The sequence below is a fragment of the Dryas octopetala genome, chromosome 3, assembly GCF_963921425.1.
Source record: "Dryas octopetala chromosome 3, drDryOcto1.1, whole genome shotgun sequence".
In the NCBI taxonomy this organism is placed as follows: domain Eukaryota; kingdom Viridiplantae; phylum Streptophyta; class Magnoliopsida; order Rosales; family Rosaceae; genus Dryas; species Dryas octopetala.
Window position 1 is genome coordinate 11,687,361 of NC_141368.1, and position 18,305 is coordinate 11,705,665.

General features: G+C 35.7%; 2 protein-coding genes across 2 annotated transcripts; one reads left to right on the plus strand and one right to left on the minus strand.

The window, feature by feature from the left end:
* The first annotated feature begins 6,534 nt into the window (after positions 1-6,534).
* LOC147290903 (dihydroorotate dehydrogenase (DUF3598)) lies at positions 6,535-10,156 on the plus strand. Its single transcript, XM_086237280.1, has 5 exons — positions 6,535-7,009; positions 7,804-8,244; positions 8,550-8,639; positions 9,337-9,476; positions 9,581-10,156. Exons 1-5 carry the CDS (start codon positions 6,599-6,601, stop codon positions 10,029-10,031), a joined length of 1,533 nt encoding a protein of 510 aa, XP_086093406.1. The 5' UTR covers positions 6,535-6,598; the 3' UTR covers positions 10,032-10,156.
* Positions 10,157-10,718: 562 nt separating this feature from the next.
* On the minus strand, positions 10,719-15,797 carry LOC147290904 (uncharacterized). The gene is made up of 15 exons (XM_086235842.1): positions 15,380-15,797; positions 15,237-15,313; positions 14,170-15,093; positions 14,017-14,077; positions 13,860-13,922; positions 13,548-13,611; positions 13,353-13,446; positions 12,986-13,069; positions 12,802-12,891; positions 12,666-12,693; positions 12,040-12,561; positions 11,904-11,965; positions 11,313-11,422; positions 11,133-11,220; positions 10,719-10,997 (listed from the first exon to the last, which is right to left on the minus strand). The coding sequence occupies exons 1-15, from the start codon at positions 15,795-15,797 to the stop codon at positions 10,719-10,721; spliced, it is 2,964 nt and encodes a 987-aa protein (XP_086091968.1).
* Positions 15,798-18,305: the final 2,508 nt, after the last annotated feature.

Here is an 18,305-nt window from a genome sequence, read left to right on the forward strand (position 1 = left end):
CTTTTTTACTCAAATACCACTTGAACTTTTGGGGGTGTGCTCATGTACTATCAAAACTTTTTTTCTTATCAATTTACCACATGAAGTATTAATATGTATCAATGTGGCATCTACAATCAATTTTTCTATTAAATCAACTTTTTTCTCAAACTTCCTACTTTGCCCTTAAGTATAATTAAAAAAAGAGAAGGAAGGAGAGGAAGGGAGGCCGGCATTGTCAGGAATGGGTCGGCGTCAGGGGTGAGGGTGGGTTGGCTGGGTTTGTTTGTTTTTTTTTTTAATTGTATTTGGATTTTAGTTTTGTTTTTCAGATATTTTATTATACGAATTGACAATATTACTTTTAAAGTTAACAGAAAAATTGACAGAAATAGATGACATGTACCACATTGGCATATATTGATACTTCATGTGGTAAACTGGCAAAAAAAAAATTTGAGTGGTACATGAGCACATCCCCTATAATGCAGATCATATTTGAGTAAAAAAGCCCTTACTATATATCTAAGAGCATCTCCAATAGAAGAAGCAAACTTTGCTCTTCAATTTCACTTTTGTTGAGTTATGTGGCAGTTTGAAGAATCAGATTTCCTACTTTAAAATTTTACATTCTAACAGACTCTTCAAATCCTATTAATTTATTCTTCTCACTTTTGCTGTGTTGTAGATTATTTTTTACCTCTCCCCTTCCTTTTTAGCTTCCAATACACCATAATTGTGTAATATTTTAATAGTGAAAAATAGTTTGACGAATCTCTCTTGCTCGGCTAATCAGCCGAATGAAAATCGGATCCCCAATTTGACAACTGACATTGTCAAGTTTGTTGGAGAAAAATTTTCTTACGTGGCTCATCATATAAAGTTGATATCTTGATTTGAAGAGATTGTTGCTGATATATGTTGTTAGATTATCAATTTAACACCACACAATTCAAATAAGAATCCACTTAATCAGGATTAGGTTAATAAATAACATGTTTGGGAAAAAGTAATATTCTCTTAGATATTTAGCATGTACTCAATGCCAATGTCATGGCTGGCCCGAAAGAATGTCACCAACTTTGACCTGCATCATCAAGGTAGGGGAACGGGGAGATACCATTATTAATTGATGGATAGGGAAAAAGGTTTTGGATAATGAAATATTTCATTATCCAAAATATGTGGCATTATAAATAGATTAATATGTGGCATTATGTTTTGGATAATAATTATATAGAGTGAGTGAGTTAGTATACCAAACAGTACACATCAATCCTCCAAAATATTTTCTGGTTAGAGATGTATATTTTATGAATGAATTTATGAACATTTTAATTAATACAGCAAGGCAACTTTGGCAAGATTGACCTATGTGAGCAGGTCAGTGTAAACTTCATGGAAAATAATATGTGAAAACAAAAAGCTATATTAATAAGTTGATAGCTAGCCATCTACTAATTGTTAGAAATTGTGATTATCATAGCTTAACTTCACAATGTGATTAATTTGAAAATCAATAATGCTAGTTGTCCTATATTTTTTCTCCCACATTTGTATCTTATCTGATGTGTCATTATTTTACTGGAATGATATTTCCTTTTTCTTTTTTAGGTTGTATTTTTTAATTTTTAGTATCCAATGTATGAATGTTATGTAAGATAGTATAAAATTGTGGTATAAAAATGTGGTAAGTGTAGCATTACTGTTTGAAGATAATGTCATGTAAAGTGAGAAGAATATTAAATAAGTAATCGTCCAACCATGAAAATATTCTATGAAATATCTCTTTAAATTGCATGTATTTTGAGTCTAAATTTCACATAAAATGGAGGGCAAGTAACGTGAGCCCAACAAGACACAAATATAATATGACCATGATTTGTTGCGTGTGAGTGGTACTGCCTTGCATGTCACGCAATTTGGTAGCATGTGATCTGTTAAATCTACCAATAAAGTAAAATTGAATAAAAATTATAAAAGTGACTAACTTTCCAAAAAGAAAAAAGTTCACCAAATTATTCTTATCAAGTCAAAGAAAGCCCCGGCCATCACCTTACCAAAAAAAATCCCACCCAAATAAAAGACCGACAGATTGATTATTTTTTATTTTTTGTTAATTTGGACAAATTGATTTATAAACTTAGAAAATAAATAGTCCGGGCAATTACCACTTTGACCATATGATACTGGATAAAAGACCACTTCAAGAAACTGAGGGGCAACTTTGTTATCGAATCTACTAAAATATAAGTGTTTCACATACCGAAGAACAAAAATCTAAGAACCTTAATCGATTTCTATACAGTAATTAGCTTTCTAAAAAAATGCTTAATTTAAGAGAATTGGATGAGGCCACCATGATTAAATTAAGAAGATTGTTATTCACATCAAATACGTCCTTCCAAACTTAACTTATTTATAATAAGATCTAATATGTATAGCAACCGGATATTATTTCAATGATATTTTTTTTCATAATTTTAGAGAAATTTCAAATTTGAATCTTCTTTTTTCTAGATCGAAAAAATAGATATTGACATGCATTAATGTGGATAAATTTGATGAGCTTAGAGTAGCAGATGATGAGGACAAGCTCAACATACCAATCGTGAGGACAAGCTCAATAGACCAATTCAAATGCAAAGTTTTATCACAAAAGCCTTTGGTGTAACATAAGTGAGAATATCTCACTTAATCTACTAGTGATAAACTTATTTAATGAAGAGTACCTTCTATGAATATTTGGGCTAATCCATTTATTGAAGATTCACAAAAATTCCATCACTCATTGCAACTTTGTTTTTTGGACACACATTACTCTTTTTTTTTTTTTTCTTTACATGGACTCACATTACTCTTTGGAACTTGCATATAATTATTTATTTATTTCATGTAAGAAATTGGCTTTTGGTTGCAAGCTACAGCCTACAAGTATCCATAATCCAAGAAAGTGATACGTTTATCGACGCAATCTTGTGATTAAAATTAGATTAAGTAAAAACTAAGTTAAGATGTGGCTGTCATGTTATGCCCATGGCCCCATGATATCAACATTATTTTCTATTTCTCGCCAACTGAATATTGCGTGTATTTTTTATTTTATCAAGACCTTTGTCCAATGATCCAATCATATTTCTTACACAGAAAGCAACCAATTTTCCTTTTTTTTCTATCTTTTGAGAAAAAGAAAAGCAACCCAAATTTTGAAACAGAGACATGTCTCAATATTAATTATCTCCACAATTAGAAAATCCTATTTGTTATATTTCTAACTAACAATTAAAGAACAATAAAACTTTGTACCAAAAAAAAAAAGAACAATAAACTAAATTAATTAGAAGCTAATGATTTCCCAGGTGAATATGTTTTGTTTATCCAATGTTTTGGAGAATGCAGCCACACCTGATGGTGCTGTTTGCAATGTCATAAGGATTAATATAAAATATGAAGATTACTTAAAAATAGACATTAATTAGTAATTTAGTATGATATGAGCCAAGTACTTTGGATACAATAATTTGAAAAGAATATCTAATGTCTAAGGGATTTTGGATTTTGGAATCTAGATCTGCAGAATCAATGTACTTTTCTAATTTAAAAATAGAAAAGGAAATTAAACATGAATCATTATATTTAAATTTTAAAATAGACAAATAAAAGAAGTTTATTAAACTGATTAATATGTTTCAGTTTAATCTTTTATCATGCATACAATAGACAATGCAATGTACGTGTTGATTCTGTTGAAGATGGAAAAGTTAATGTTTGTCCATTGCTAATGCATAACCTTGGCATGAAGGGAAATAAAAAAAATTAATTTATACATGAAAGGAAAATAAAAAAAATGACATGGACTTATGAGATGGGAATAGACAAATGGCTGTGACAAATTGACAACCAATTCAACATTGACACAACTAGTCCTCTATTCGATAAATTATTTTGTGTGACCGTAATACTACATGTAATAAGATAAAATTTCTTGATAAATTTAGCCACTAAATTTGAGGTGGCTAGAGTTTGAATTCAGGACACTATATATACTTCATAAGACCCCAAATCCCCTATGGCACAGAAAAGGGTTGGTGCCTGGAGGGGAATAAATGCTAAGCTAGAGCCACATGAAATGGGCAGATCATGATACCATATAGTGGGAGATAATTCGGCATAGAGCAAAAGTAAAGAAAAGGTGTTTCCCTTTTCAGGTAGCACCCATATTGAACTAAAGTGGATGGATGGGTGTATGCACCAAACCTTCTTTTAGATTGCGTGTCACTAATTCAAGGTTGTGTGGACTTGGTTTGCAGGTTACTGACCAAACATCTTTAGGCCATGAAAAAGTCATTGAGATCACAATGTCACTCAGAAGTCAGACCCATTAGTGGGCAAGAGCTTTGTGAGTTGTGAACAACATTTTTTAGCTTTAGGTGGGCTCAATTACTTTCCTCAAAAAGTAAATTATGTTTTTGATCCACTTATTATTTCATAAATTTCATTTTGATTTATAAATTTTTTAAAAGTTGTATATTGATCTATAAACTATCTGAAGTGTTTTATTTTGGTTCAAACCGAGAAAAATAGGACAATTTTGCCCCTCAATTTTGTATCAATGAGTTGACTTTGAGAGATAAAATTATCTATTTTGGATCAAAATAGAACATATCAGACAATTCGTAGACCAATATGAAACTTAAAAAAATTTGTGGACCAAAACAAGATTTATGGAATAATAAGTGGACCAAACACATAATTTTCTCTTCCTCAAATGAGTACTTATGTAGTTATTTAGTATTTTTAATGTAAACAATCCTTTTAGTAAGAATTTAAATTTTCTCATTGTCTTAATTATCTTTAAATTTTAATCTAAATAGTCCATTAAAATCTAAGAGTTCTCTCATTTTCTGTAGGTTTAGTAATAATACTAAAAAACAGAACCCTTTGGATTACAAACCAAGGATAATCAAGATTAAAAGAGGATTTAGACCCTTCTAGTAGATGACCCATGAACCTATGACATCTCTCCCCTTAAAAGGAGGAAAGGTGAATTAATTGACACATTAATGATGTTGACAAAAAGAGTTTTGGCCGACAAAAATGGTATCGACCAAAACATAGTCAGATCTTCTTGCAAACATAAGAAAAAAAAAAATTAAAAGAAATGGTACTAGTGTGATGTCGGTTAAACTCCTTGAATATTTAAGTCAATTAAGTTGTAGAAAAAATCCAACTTGAAGCTACTTGTATTTTCTCTACAACTTAGAGGTGGTACCGTGGTAGGAAGAAGGGTGAGAGAATGGCACTATAGCTAGTATAAAATAACAAATAAAACAAAAGAGTAACCCATAAAAGGCTAAAATTTAAGGGCATATATATAATATGGTAACCATTTCACAAAAGCTTGCTTTACTTTTCACCAAAAAAAAAAGGTTTGCTTTACTTGTAAGTCCTAAAGGTCCTCCATCTCCATGCACAACAAATGGTGGAGCCACTATGTTCAAAGGTGGAGTGAACCAAAGAAGAACTTAAGCATGAATATGTTTATCTATTTCTTAATTTTCTTGAAGATCTTGTCAACTTAGAAAGTAACAGACCCATCTAATCCAAAATATATGGTCTAATATCTAAGAAGTAATAGCAAAGTGCATTGATGATTATATGCTTTTTCATGTTGTTTCTCTATTCATGCACATGACTGAGCTTCGTTTAGTCGATGAACGAATACCTTTTTCTAATTAATCATGGATGCTACGTACCATTAACTATTAATTAGGGTCCCCATCTGTGCCGAAAGAGAAAAGGCCTGTGCTTTCTATGAACTATAGTAGCTCCATAGGCTTTATTCAAACCTTTTTGCTTGCTCTTAAAGAAATAAAAAGGAAGGAAAGAAAGCTTTTGGACTTGTGGTTATACACTTATAATAACACTTTAAAATTTAATCACTACACCCCAATACCCAAGAAAAAAATCCTAAACTTTTTTAGGGTTGTGAAGGCCAGTCGCTTGCCTCTAGTCTTAAAGGTCGGACTAGTCCCCGTGATGAGGGTTGTCCGAAATGGCCTTGATAGATGGATGCTATGCCTGGCCTCCATTTTTTTTTTTTCAGATTCTTTTGTTTTTGTAAGTTTTAAAGAAACACAAAAATAAAAGTTGATATGGGAAAAGTCCCGTACATTTTTCGGAAAATGCTAAAGTCTTAACTTTTTTTCTCAATATTTGTTTCTCACTTTATATGTCATTATTTTATTGGACAAAATATATATATATTTTTTAAATTTTATTTTTAGTGGCTAATATATAAATGACATGTAAATTGGGAAAAAAAAGTTAAGAACCCTAGCACTACTGAATTTTTTGGGTATTTTGTGTGGTGATCAAATTTTGAGGTGCATTAGACGCACCCTAATATGAACATTCAATCATGGAAGGACTAAAAACTTTGATCCAGTATCCTATGGGCTCAGCAGAGAGAGATTTGAGCTGGCCCAAAAGTACTGGGAAGGCCCAACCTTTTCAACCCAAATCCAAACACTTCAAATTTATCCATTTCTCTGTATTTCAGTTACTCAATCTTTTCCTTCCTCTCTCTAGTCTCTAGAACATACACAAAATCCCCAAAATGCCCTCACCGGCGCTTCGCGTCTCCACCACCACTCACCACCACCACTTGGGGTTCAACCACACAATCTCCTCCTCGGCGGCCCAAAACCTCTTCACCTCTCTCTCCTTCCCCTCCTCCACTTTCCCAAAATACCATCGGAAGCTCTTTGCCCAGTGCCAGAAGAAACAAGTACCCCACAACAGTGGCAGAGCCAAGGAGGGGGGGTTGCTCAAGGTCAAGGGCAAAACGGACAATGTGTGGAGCGTGGACAACGAGCTCGCCGCTAAAGAGAAAGAGAGAGGGGGAGGCACAAGGAGAAGAGGCAAAAGGAAGGTTGTGAGGAGGAAGAGAAGTAGAGATGCTGGTGGAAGAGATGTGTTGGTCTCTGGTGCTATGTTAATGGAGGTCGAGACAGTTCTTCAAACTCGGGTACTTTCATTTTCTTGTTTTGTTTTGTTTGTTTATTTGGGCTATGTTGGAATAATGGGTTTGCGTTGTTTTTGTTTTGTTGCTGATGAACTGTTGGGAAAATGAGAGGAAATGAGTATTGAGAGTTGGAAATTGGCCACATGATAATGACTATTGACAGTTGGAAATGTGGGAAAAGAAAGTGAAAACCAATTTTTTTTTTTTTTTCATTAATTGTATCAAGTACTTTATTCTTTTAAATGTTTCCAAATTTTCTAATTATGCTGTGTTAATGGGTGTGGAAGTGATTGTTCGGTTGCTAAGAAGCTTTGGGAAGACGATAGGGATAAGTGTTGACACTTGGGAGCTAACTAGTTGGTGGAAAGTTATTAATTTTCTATTTTGTTAATTTTTGGTCATTGGGATATTTTTTGTACCTTGCTTGAAAACTAAGTGAAACAACAATCTGGTTTTCGGATGTTTCCGTTGTTCTATGAGCTCATAGTTGTATCAGGCAGTTTGTATTGGTTAGAACAGCTATTCATACTCAGGTGTTTTTATGTTTTTTGAGCATTTGGTTCATGATTTTATATGTTGCATCTAAAGTTGGAAATAGTGGAGAGGACTCCTTCCGTCATTGATTTACTACCTCCGGTTGGTTGTCGAATAAAACTGAGGAAAGAAGTTTTATTTGACAATGATTCAATAATTGATGATGGGACATTCATGTACATGGTTTGCGTACATATATTTGAGGGCTACAGTTTTGGTGTCCTAGAATTTAACCTAATTCGACAGTGGCTTTTTCCTATCAGGAACCTGTAATAAAACCATCATGGAATACATTTGCTAGCAGTGTCAATGGGATATGGAAGGGGGTTGGAGCAGTATTTTCACCCATCACTGCTGAAATGGAGCCAATTGAAGTTGGAAGCAGAGATGAACACTTATTTGATTGCTATACTCTTTCCCGCATCGAGGCCATGCCATCCTCTTCTGGAGAGCCAACATCTAAAATCCAAAGGAAGATTAATTGGGTGACTTTAAATCCTTATGGTGAAATACCACAGCATATTGGAGGAAACAAAAGAAGTAAAGAAGAGCATAAAGATGGAGATGCATCTTTGCGCAAAAATGATGTTGATGAAAGTGGGAAAAAACATGTTTTGCCTCAATTTGAATCTTTTAACTTTGAAAGAAGTGATGTGATGGAAGAAGATGTCATGGGCAAGGAACCTGGTCTTGTTTTCTTTGAGGTATGTATGCTTGATCCTGCCCATCTTCATTTATTATTAAGAAATTAGAGTATGGACACCATATTAGTACTAAAATACCAAGAACAAGTATTGACAAGGGTGTTTTTGAAACAATATGAATGCATTGTTGCCAACTCTCAAGAAGCTATCTTGATAATAATTAAGATTCACTGGAATAGAGTTCTATTCCATTGATGCCTCCAGTAATTTGTCATTTGTGGTTCTTAATAAACTAAAGTATTTCCGCTGCATATTTTCTTGAATACTAACAGGAACTACTTAATCTTCTGATTGATAATGTGCAGGATGGATCTTATTCTAGGGGTCCTGTTGACATCCCAGTTGAAGTTGATGACTCTAAGTATTACCTTTCACCAACTTTCAAATTTGAACAGGTAAGTTTTGCATGGCACATACTGGACATTTTCAAAGTCACATGTAGATCTAGATTGTTAAATTCCTTCCATGACATGCATTATATACATTTACACATGTACTCATACGTGCCAATGAACAGGGGACAATGACATGATTGTTTCTGGTTGCTATAAACTTGTGGTTTTAAATTGTCTTATAAATTATTTACAAGCCCATTTGCAAGTTAAGTTGATTTGATACTTTCAGAACAAAAGTGTGGTGGCTGAGTGATTAGTTAAATGGTTTAGTTGATTAATATACAACTGTTTGCTTCCGCTAAAGTGGTTGATATAGATGCTCATGAAAACTAAAATGTGTTGATTAATTTAATGTTGGATGCTGAAGCATAAGTAATTCCTTTTGTTGATTAAATATAAAAGTTTTTTATTATATTTTTTCTTGGGTTTAGAAATTATGTGATGATTATTTCTTTGGTGAATGGGTATGCTAGTACTTTGTTTTTAAGAAAAATATTTTTTGTTTTTCATTTTTGCTTCTAGATTCATAAAGCTCCTTCTGACATGATAAGTGGTGGTGCCTAATAATGTAAATCCATGTTTTAGATATAATAGTTTGATTTAAACCAATTGGAGACTGGAGAAAAATGGAAAGTTCTTTAATTTCTTATTTTAATTTTAAACTAGTTATTCAGTTTCTTAATCTTTCCTTGTCTAGTGCTTGGTTAAAGGTTGCCACAAGAGACTTCGTATAGTTCATACTATAGAATTCAGCAATGGTGGTTCCAACATACAGATAATGAGAGTTGCTGTTTATGAAGAACAGTGGGATAGTCCTGCCAATTTTCATGACCAAAGGTATCCATGCTTCAGTTTCATTTCACAGTGCAGTTTGCAACATTATGTTGAATATTGTTAAGATTCCACCAAAATTAATTTCATGCCTTTTGTACTATGAACAGTGATCTGGAGTTCGATTTGAAGCCATTTTCTCAGCGTAGACGAACCAGGTCATCTGAGTTGACTGGGTCCTGGAAGGTGTTCGAGGTCGGTGCTACTCCAGTATATGGTGAGGAGATGGACCAGATGATAATGGAGCAAGACAATAGCACTCCATATGTCTACCTTTGCACAGAAACCTTAAAGAAGAGGAGCTTGCCAGGGAATGCAGTTTACTTTGGAGAGGAGGAGATGCTAGACATGCAAGATGTAACTATGCTTTGGCTTCCGGGTGGTGTCACTGCCTATGTTGATGTAAATAAGGATGGCATCCTTTGTATTGGAGTTGGATGGTACTCAGATGAAGGGATCAACCTTGTTATGGAGAGGGATTATGGAGTCAATGGGAAACTCAAAGAGGTCCGATCAAAGTCAGAGGTAAAAAGAAGGTGGTCTGATCCACTACCTGTGTAAATTGCCCCTTGAAATAGTTCTGGTTTGTTTCTTTGTAGTAATTGCATGTATTTTGTTTTTGTTTTTTTGCTTGTACATTATCTCCAAATCAATAAATAAATAACATAATGAAGTTTCAAATTTAACATGATGATGCTTTCCAGAAAGCCAAAAACTGAATATGGAAAATAATGAGGGCAAGAATATTAGCATTGATCTTGTTGAAGAAGATGAGAATGGAACAGGCAACATTGGCAGCACTTGAATTTGTCTAGGTGAATGTTTAGGAGTACTCTGCTGCGCTTTGGTTAATATGACTTTTATTAGAAGCACATAAAATTTGTTCATAGGAGCTCAAATGCTTCTATAATATTATAAGAACTTCTGTATATTTATGCCAAACGCATAAAGAGTTATTTTAGAATTTTAGTTATTCGGAAACGCTTTCAAAATTGCCAAAAACACTTCCGAACAGCTCCTTTACAACAGGCTCATATAGTAGCACTCAGGTGAGATTGATCTTATGGTTTCAAGCCGAAGCAGTTTACACCAGTGTAACCAGGCAACTTTTAAGCCAAGAAACCAGGTGAGGAAATACATTTTGAATTTATGTACCCAAAAAAAAACCATTTTTAATTTGGAACCTTTAACTATGACACTATGTCAAACAGAATTATATTACACTTTTTGATTAAAAAAAAACTTATATTACACTCTACTTTCTTCATGTACAAGATCATTCTGGGCACTCATAAGCTCATGCCTGAACATCCTCTGCTTTCTCAAGCTCTCATTGCATGAGGCAAAGAATTCGTGCCTAAGAGCTTCCTCTGCACTTATCCTCAGCCTTGGATTTACTGTCAGGCACTTGTCCACAAGATCAAAGAGTGATCTTGGAATCAGCCTGAAAAACTGAGGTCTCTTTGTGTGAGCCTTGCACCAACTTCGCAGTTCCATAGATGACAAGCATTGGATATCCAATAACTCCTGGGAACATGGGCAATTATCAATAAAATGCACTTCATTTTCAATGCAGCTAAAACTCCAGCAGTTGAAATTGTTACCTTCATATTCTAATATTTTCCTCAAAAAGACAAAAGAAATCCAAATTGAAAAAAGTACCTTTGGAAATGAGGATTCACGGTCATGTAGCTTGGCCACTTCCCATAAATCTTCACTGCCCTTTAACTTTGCAATGTCTTTTATATTCCTGCCATGATTGTGATATCATATGGTCAGGAAGAACTTGGGCATAAGAAGAAATGTAGTAATCTGTAATTGTATTAAGCCTGGGGGTTTTACTGTTCAGGGTCTCCAGTAAAAGGAGTTCTTCCCATCATGAGGTAAAGCAGGGTGACTCCAGCTGACCAGACATCAACCTTTGGTCCTTGATGCAGAGATCTGAACAAGACCTGTAAAAGTCAAGTATAAGACTTAACACAATAACAACATAGCTATAACATGTGCAAAGCCAAGGTTTTGAGGTGATATAACATTCATCCAAACAGATTTCAGAGCAACTATATATAGTTTGGCTATATAACTGAACTTTCCTTGCAAATCATCACCATATAACCTTTAATATGTGGGATGATACGGAGTTACCAGTATTGTGGTACATTTGGGTTCGCAGTATGTTGGAAGTAAACTTTGTTGGTTTGCCAATTTTTAAGCCACACCAAGGCTATATAATATAAAGAGAGCTGGTATAATGTTTAGCAGATTAAATAACAATAGAAAAACCATGATGTTGATGCTCAAAAGGAACACAAGGATGAAACAAAGGCGATGTATTAACAATTGAATGAAGCATTAGGTTGTGGTCCTTGTGAAAATATATGCATACATTATCAGAAAAGCATCTATGAAATAAGGATGAAGGCAAAACCTCACCTCTGGAGCACGGAATCCCTTGGTTCCAACACATGGACCTTCTTTTTCCTGTCTCCCGTCCCCTAAAGACAACTAAAGCAATCAGCGGACAAGTTATTAGTATGTTTACTTGAAAATACTTTATCCAGCTACACACCTTTGCTCTTCAGTAACCTGGCGCCAGAATCAGCTACACCAGTAAAATGCAAAGACATTGGACTTGTATGGATGATTTTTCTGTCGATTTTGCCTGGAGTAGCAGCAATTCTTTTCCTCTGGGAAGCGGGAGTTTTTATAGCATCATGGTTTGGACTAAGAATGGTATCGTGCACCAGGCTGATCAACTCTTTTCTTCCTTGGCATGGAAAGGGTTCCCTCACCCTTTCTGTAGATGAAGTCCTGGTGCTTGTCACATCCTTTTTATAGGTTATACCTGAGCCATCCACCCCTTGGCTCTTAAATATATTCCCACCACCCATATGAGGATAATTTTTCAAAAGAGCCCTCTTCCTTACATTCTTATTAGGATCATGCGTTTGCTTAGTATCTACTGTTGCCCCCAAATTCATATCTACAATATCACCTCTCATAAACTTTTTTTCTTTCTTCAATAGAGCAGATTTAGATTGAGGGGGAGGGACGTGACCAAAAGACACATGATGACTTGATTTTGACTTGCCTGAGAAATGGATAAATCCATCTATTAGTCAAATATAAAATGTAACTTGTTCTTTTTGAGGGCAAGGCATTTTAATAAAGAATAGCTAGACTTGACCAACTTACTTCCAACTGCGTTCTTTTTCTGTAAATCCTGTTACAAGAAAATAGATATGGCACACAATCAGATCATTTCAGTGAAAATGTAAGCAGAAAAAATTTCACAAGAGCAGGGCAGAACTAGCAAGATGAAGATCCTAACCATGGCAAGGTTGAAATCGATGAGGTAACCTTTGTTTAGCTTACGAGAGAAGAGGAAGTTTCCAGGCTTAACATCTCTATGCACCACGCCCTGCAATCATAAATCAATAATTTAACATTTTAAGCTCTCTGCAAAATTTTCATGAGACTTCAATAGATGTACGACAACTGTAGTAAAACCCTACCTGCTTATGCAAGCATGCAAGGGCTCTAAACATGCAATAGCCATACCACTGGAGCTCAAATAGATCTATCTCTCTCTTCAAGACCTAGCAGTTAAGATGAAATTAAAATAAGACTAAAGAAGGAGAAGATAGTTGTGTCAAACAGGCTGCTAAAAGAGGTATTAATTCAATCACAATTTATCAACATAGGTGTATAGTGAAAATCCCAATTTCTTTATGCAAGCTTTGCATGCAGAAACTGTACTATGGACCCTTTTCCAACAATGATTTAGCTCATTAGCTCATAAGAGGCTTAATTACTGTCAGGCTGTCATGTTCAACATGTTCCAAAATAGAGAAAAGATGAACTGGAGCATTTGATAAGTACCTCAGGTCTCTCATGTTCAACATGTTCCAAAATAAAGCACTCACTGTCACCACTTCTGCAAGAACCTTCATACTTTATAATGAAGTTCCTACCCCTGCATCATAAATTTGAATAGAATATTTGAGTTTACATATAGTATGCATTTTATAATGAAAAAAATATTATCTTAACTGCGATCACCTCCTGAATACTTACCCAAAACGCTCAAGCATTTTTAGCTCATTATCAACATGGTGTTTATGAGCTTTGCCATGGGGACCTGAGGAGCAAGCAAAAAATGTAGCATCAATAATTGCAAATGAATCTCAAATAGTGTTTGTAAGTCACAAGTTTTCAAATTGGCATGCAAATTGATTGATCCCATTTGTAAGTTAGAACGCTCATTATTCTCATAATTTCTAATAGTGTTCCATCTTACAAGCTGTTACGTTCTCATAATTTCTGAAACAGTCTCTGGCTAAAAAAGAAAGTAAAAAACAGTGTACATGAAAGCTGTATATCACTTACATTTAATAGCAAACCTTTTTCCATCATTCTTTCTCTGAGCCCTGTAAACAATACCATAACCACCTGGATGATTGGGTGAAAAATGGCAGAAAACAATCAAAAAGTCTGGGCATAAAATTCATCAGTAAGCAGAACATAGAACTAAAAATCTGAATACCTGAACCTTCCTTTTCCTCGATGATAAAATCATCAAAGTGAGGTAGTTTTATTCTCTCCACCTGGTTCAGCAAAGAAACCATTAAACTTCATGTTCAAATTTAACTAGCTAATCCCAAACAAGCACAAGCAGCAGTTCAATAATATCACTTACCTTAGGAGATATAGAGGTAGTATCCACCATGTTTTCTTTCCCATGTGTGTTATTTTTAGAACTATTCTTCAACTTATGTTCTATAGAGGGAAAATTCTGACCCCTTTTACATTGATATTGATTCTGCTGTTCAGGACTGTTAGCAACTTCATTATATTCTAAAGATTCCACAAGAACTTGTCGTTGTGGTTCTTGTGAAGGCAAATTCTTGCACATGCCCTTCAATTTGCTAGAGGAATTTTCAAGCTGCTGCAGAGTAGAAGGGCATTCAGCTAATAGGGGGTCGGTCTTTATCTCTGCCTTTTTCATATTCTGGTCTTTCTCCAAGGTTACGATATTCACAGTATTCCCAGAAGAAATACTGAAAATGCTATGTGTTAGTGCTTCACAAAATGCAGCAAGATTCTCTGATAAAAGACTTTCAGAATCTCCTTCTGCCCCAAATTCAATAAAACCTTCTTTTACGCTATTTTCCACTGGAGTCTGTGAATCTTTTTTTAGTTGATCCATTGAAGCTTTGAAAGAATGAGTGTCATGAATTGCAGCATCCATATTGTTTTGTTTATCTTCCTCTAAGTAAATTGTGGCAGTATCATCTGTTTCATTTTTTAATCTACCATTACTAGCCAAGGCTTCCTGGCCTGATTGTCGATGACGATCACTACTTGGTGGAGGCAAGTTCAAATCGGGCAAGCATGCCTTACTACTATCAACTTGAACTGGCTTCATAGTGCATGAATCTCTTAAAGCTTTGAGCAAACTATGATGTAAATTGGATGTATCTACAAATCCAGGCCTCTCTTTATGCATTAAAATGTCAGCATCACCTTCCCCATGTTCAAAATGTGTCAAGTGAGAACATGAAAACCCAGCATTGGAGTCAACAAGTAAGGGAACCAAAGCTCTCTCACTGTTTGAATTTCCCTACTCAAAATTTTGTGGTAGGCAGAAAACAACAGTCAACAAATACAGTTCTTCTGATCAATCTCAACATTTCCCAGTTAAAAGGGACAGAAAATTGACATAATAAAATTAACACATAATTAAATAGAAAGAAGAGACAATACCTCAAGCAAATTGTGCTGAGAACAATTTAGTCGAGACACCAACGTTACATCTGCTTCACCTGCCATCATTTCAATTACTAGTAAATAAGTTGCAGTTCAAGCTACAAAAATTCAAACTAAAAAAAAACACCAAAAATCCATACCATTCTCAATCGGATAAAACAATCTCCTTTTCGCCATGGACACCGCCACATCGTCCAAAACCGCCCTCTTCCGTTTCCTAAAGTAGGTCTTCACTTTACAATCACACAACTGATTCGATTCCATCAACCTCATTGGCTTCGACACGAACTCCTCCAATGCCGAAACTGCGGCCATCGATGCCGTAACAAGCCCCGTCTCCGTCAAACAAATCGGAGAATTAGGGATTGAGCAGAGGCTCAGGACAAGGTCCGCCGTCGCATCGAATAATTGGCACCGCGAAGCCAGCTCTTCCGGACGAGCCGGGAGGCGAAGAGTCGATAGAATCGAGAGAATGTGCCATGCTTTCTCGCTCTCTGATTTGCTTCTTGTACAGTGCTGTGGTTGTTGCTCTGAGCTTGTGAGGTAGTGATGTGACATGGCGGTGGTTTGGTCAACGCGATTTCTTGTTCGAATTGGAGAGTTTGAGAGCTGACATCTCAAAGGTTGCGGGCAATGTTATGGAGATCGAGAGAAGCTGAATTTTTCTCTCATTTTCTCGACAGCCAAACAGGATTAGAATTTTTTATGGCAGTAAGTTAGTAACAAACAGAATTAAGAATTTTTAATGAAAGTGATAGAGAAAGGCGGGAATTAAAGGATATATGGGTATTTTCGAATTTTGAGGTTCCCGCCTGGAGCCTGGAAATTACGAGAAACCACCCCTAAATTGTAATGAAATTGCAAAAAGCCCCCCTTCAATGAAAAGTCTACTTTAAAGTTTAAACGATGACTAATATAAGAGATGAAATATAAAAGACAAATGAGAGACAAGTACAACACATGTAATAATTGAATTTAACATGATGAAAATACATTGGAGTAAATACAACCATTAAATGTTGTTGATACCCGTTTCTTCCAAGCAGAATTACATGTTATAGAAATGAAAACAATAAGGCTTTGATGACGTTCAGGTCGTTGTCCGCATGGATTTGGAACGAGAAGGCCCAAAAGACTAGAAGACATATACATAGGACCAAAGGGTCTATGGATCAGCATGAGACGAGGCCTAAGCATAGGACCGAGACCCAAAGGACCAGGACCCAAGTGCGGGTTTGGCAACTATAGGGCCAAGGCCATATTAGGCTTGGTGACTGAGAGGTATGAGGCTAGGTATAGCCTCGGTACTGACATGGGTTATGGTTTGTCAATAACCATGGGCTTGACGCTCATGGGTATGAACCTAAGTACTATAGGGAGATGACTCATAGGTTGATGCTCATGAGAATTACCCCTCGAGTATGACCTTCACAGGTATGATCCCACCATGATACAAGGTCTAAGTGTGACCTCAGTACTAAGAAGGTATGAGGCTAAGTCGTAGCCTCAGTACTCAAAATGTATGAGAGGCTAAGTCGTAGCCTCGATACTCAAAAGGTATGAGGCTAAGCCGTAGCCTCAATACTCAAAAGGGATGAGGCTAAGCCATAGCCTAGATACTCAAAAGTTATAAGGCTAAGCTTAGCGTTGGTACTAGGAATGAAGCTAGCAATAGCCTTGGTACTTAAAAGGTACGAGGAGGCTCGTTACCAACAAGGCTGAGGCCCAAGGTTCGGGCTCAGGATTTTGTCACAAGGGACCTCATAGGTCTACACCTAGAGGACGCCCAAGGAGGGTAGGTGCGCTAGAGGTGACCCATTACCAACTTAAGGTCATGCCTTGGGACCCAAGTAAGGGGGGACCTATGAGGTAAGATCTATGAATAACTATGGAAAAGAATATGAGCTTCTCGACTAGAAGGCCTGGTGCTCACAAGAGACGTAGCCCAAGGCGGTGACACGTGCCGTTGTGTGGTTGGTCACTTAGTTGCCTAGTTCGATAAGGACAAGGAAAACCCTCAACAATTGATCACTATAAATAGAGGACGCTACTCACCAAGAAAAGATATACAAAGATTACTCTCAATACTACTTTGAGATAGCTGTGATTGCTGACTTGAGCATCGAAAGATGCTTGATCAATAACATACTGGTGCGGCGGTGCCCCCTTACGATTAATGTTTGGTATTTGGTATGCAAGGTAGGAAGAGAGTGACGTATAGACTTACGTGAACCTTGACATGGAGGTCAGATGTCGTCGTTGATTGTGTGACGAATTTTATGCGTCAACAAATGTTCAATGGTGTTGTTCCTCACTTGTTCCTTATATAAATTGGACTGTAAATACATGATTAGCTAAGATGAGTTATGATTACGAGGGATAAAAAAAGTAGAATTCATTTCTCATGCTTACAGCGAGAACTAGACCATCTTGCTTTATATGGACTCTCTTTTGATTTGAATAAGTATGGGAGAAGTTGCAACCTAGACCTCTAAATTCAAATACTCAAGAACCTTTACATGAGTGTGGTTACAAATGATAGTATCTAAAATTTATCCTAAAACCTTTTACTTAACGAAGTGGCTCTTTTTAATGGCCAAAAAAAAAAATTAGAGGCTCGAATAAAATCTTCTCCAATCAGCAATTGCAAGACTTAAAAAAAGGTGTCCATAATTTTTATATTGCAAGTGTCATCAAAATTCATCCGAATATTTCTTGTTTTATTTTACCACTTCATCCGAATGTTTCAAATTAAGATGCTTAACATCATTTTTTTTTGGGTTAAGAAAACATATTGTTCGTTGTAATACTATAAATTCCACAGCTAGGATGTAAAACTATGAACCGTTTTGAGACTCAACATGATTTAATCCGTTTGGGTCCTTTTTGTTTTTTAAGTGCTTCTCTTCTCACTTTTGTGTACTAGCAAGTGTTGTAGTTCCCTAGAAAACTGAGGCTACAACTAGTTTGCTAAAGAAATTCTTGTATAAAAGTTAAAACCATTGTATATAATATTTCTCTCAGAAAATTGGTCGCATGATTAGTATATGAAGGGTTGTAGACAAG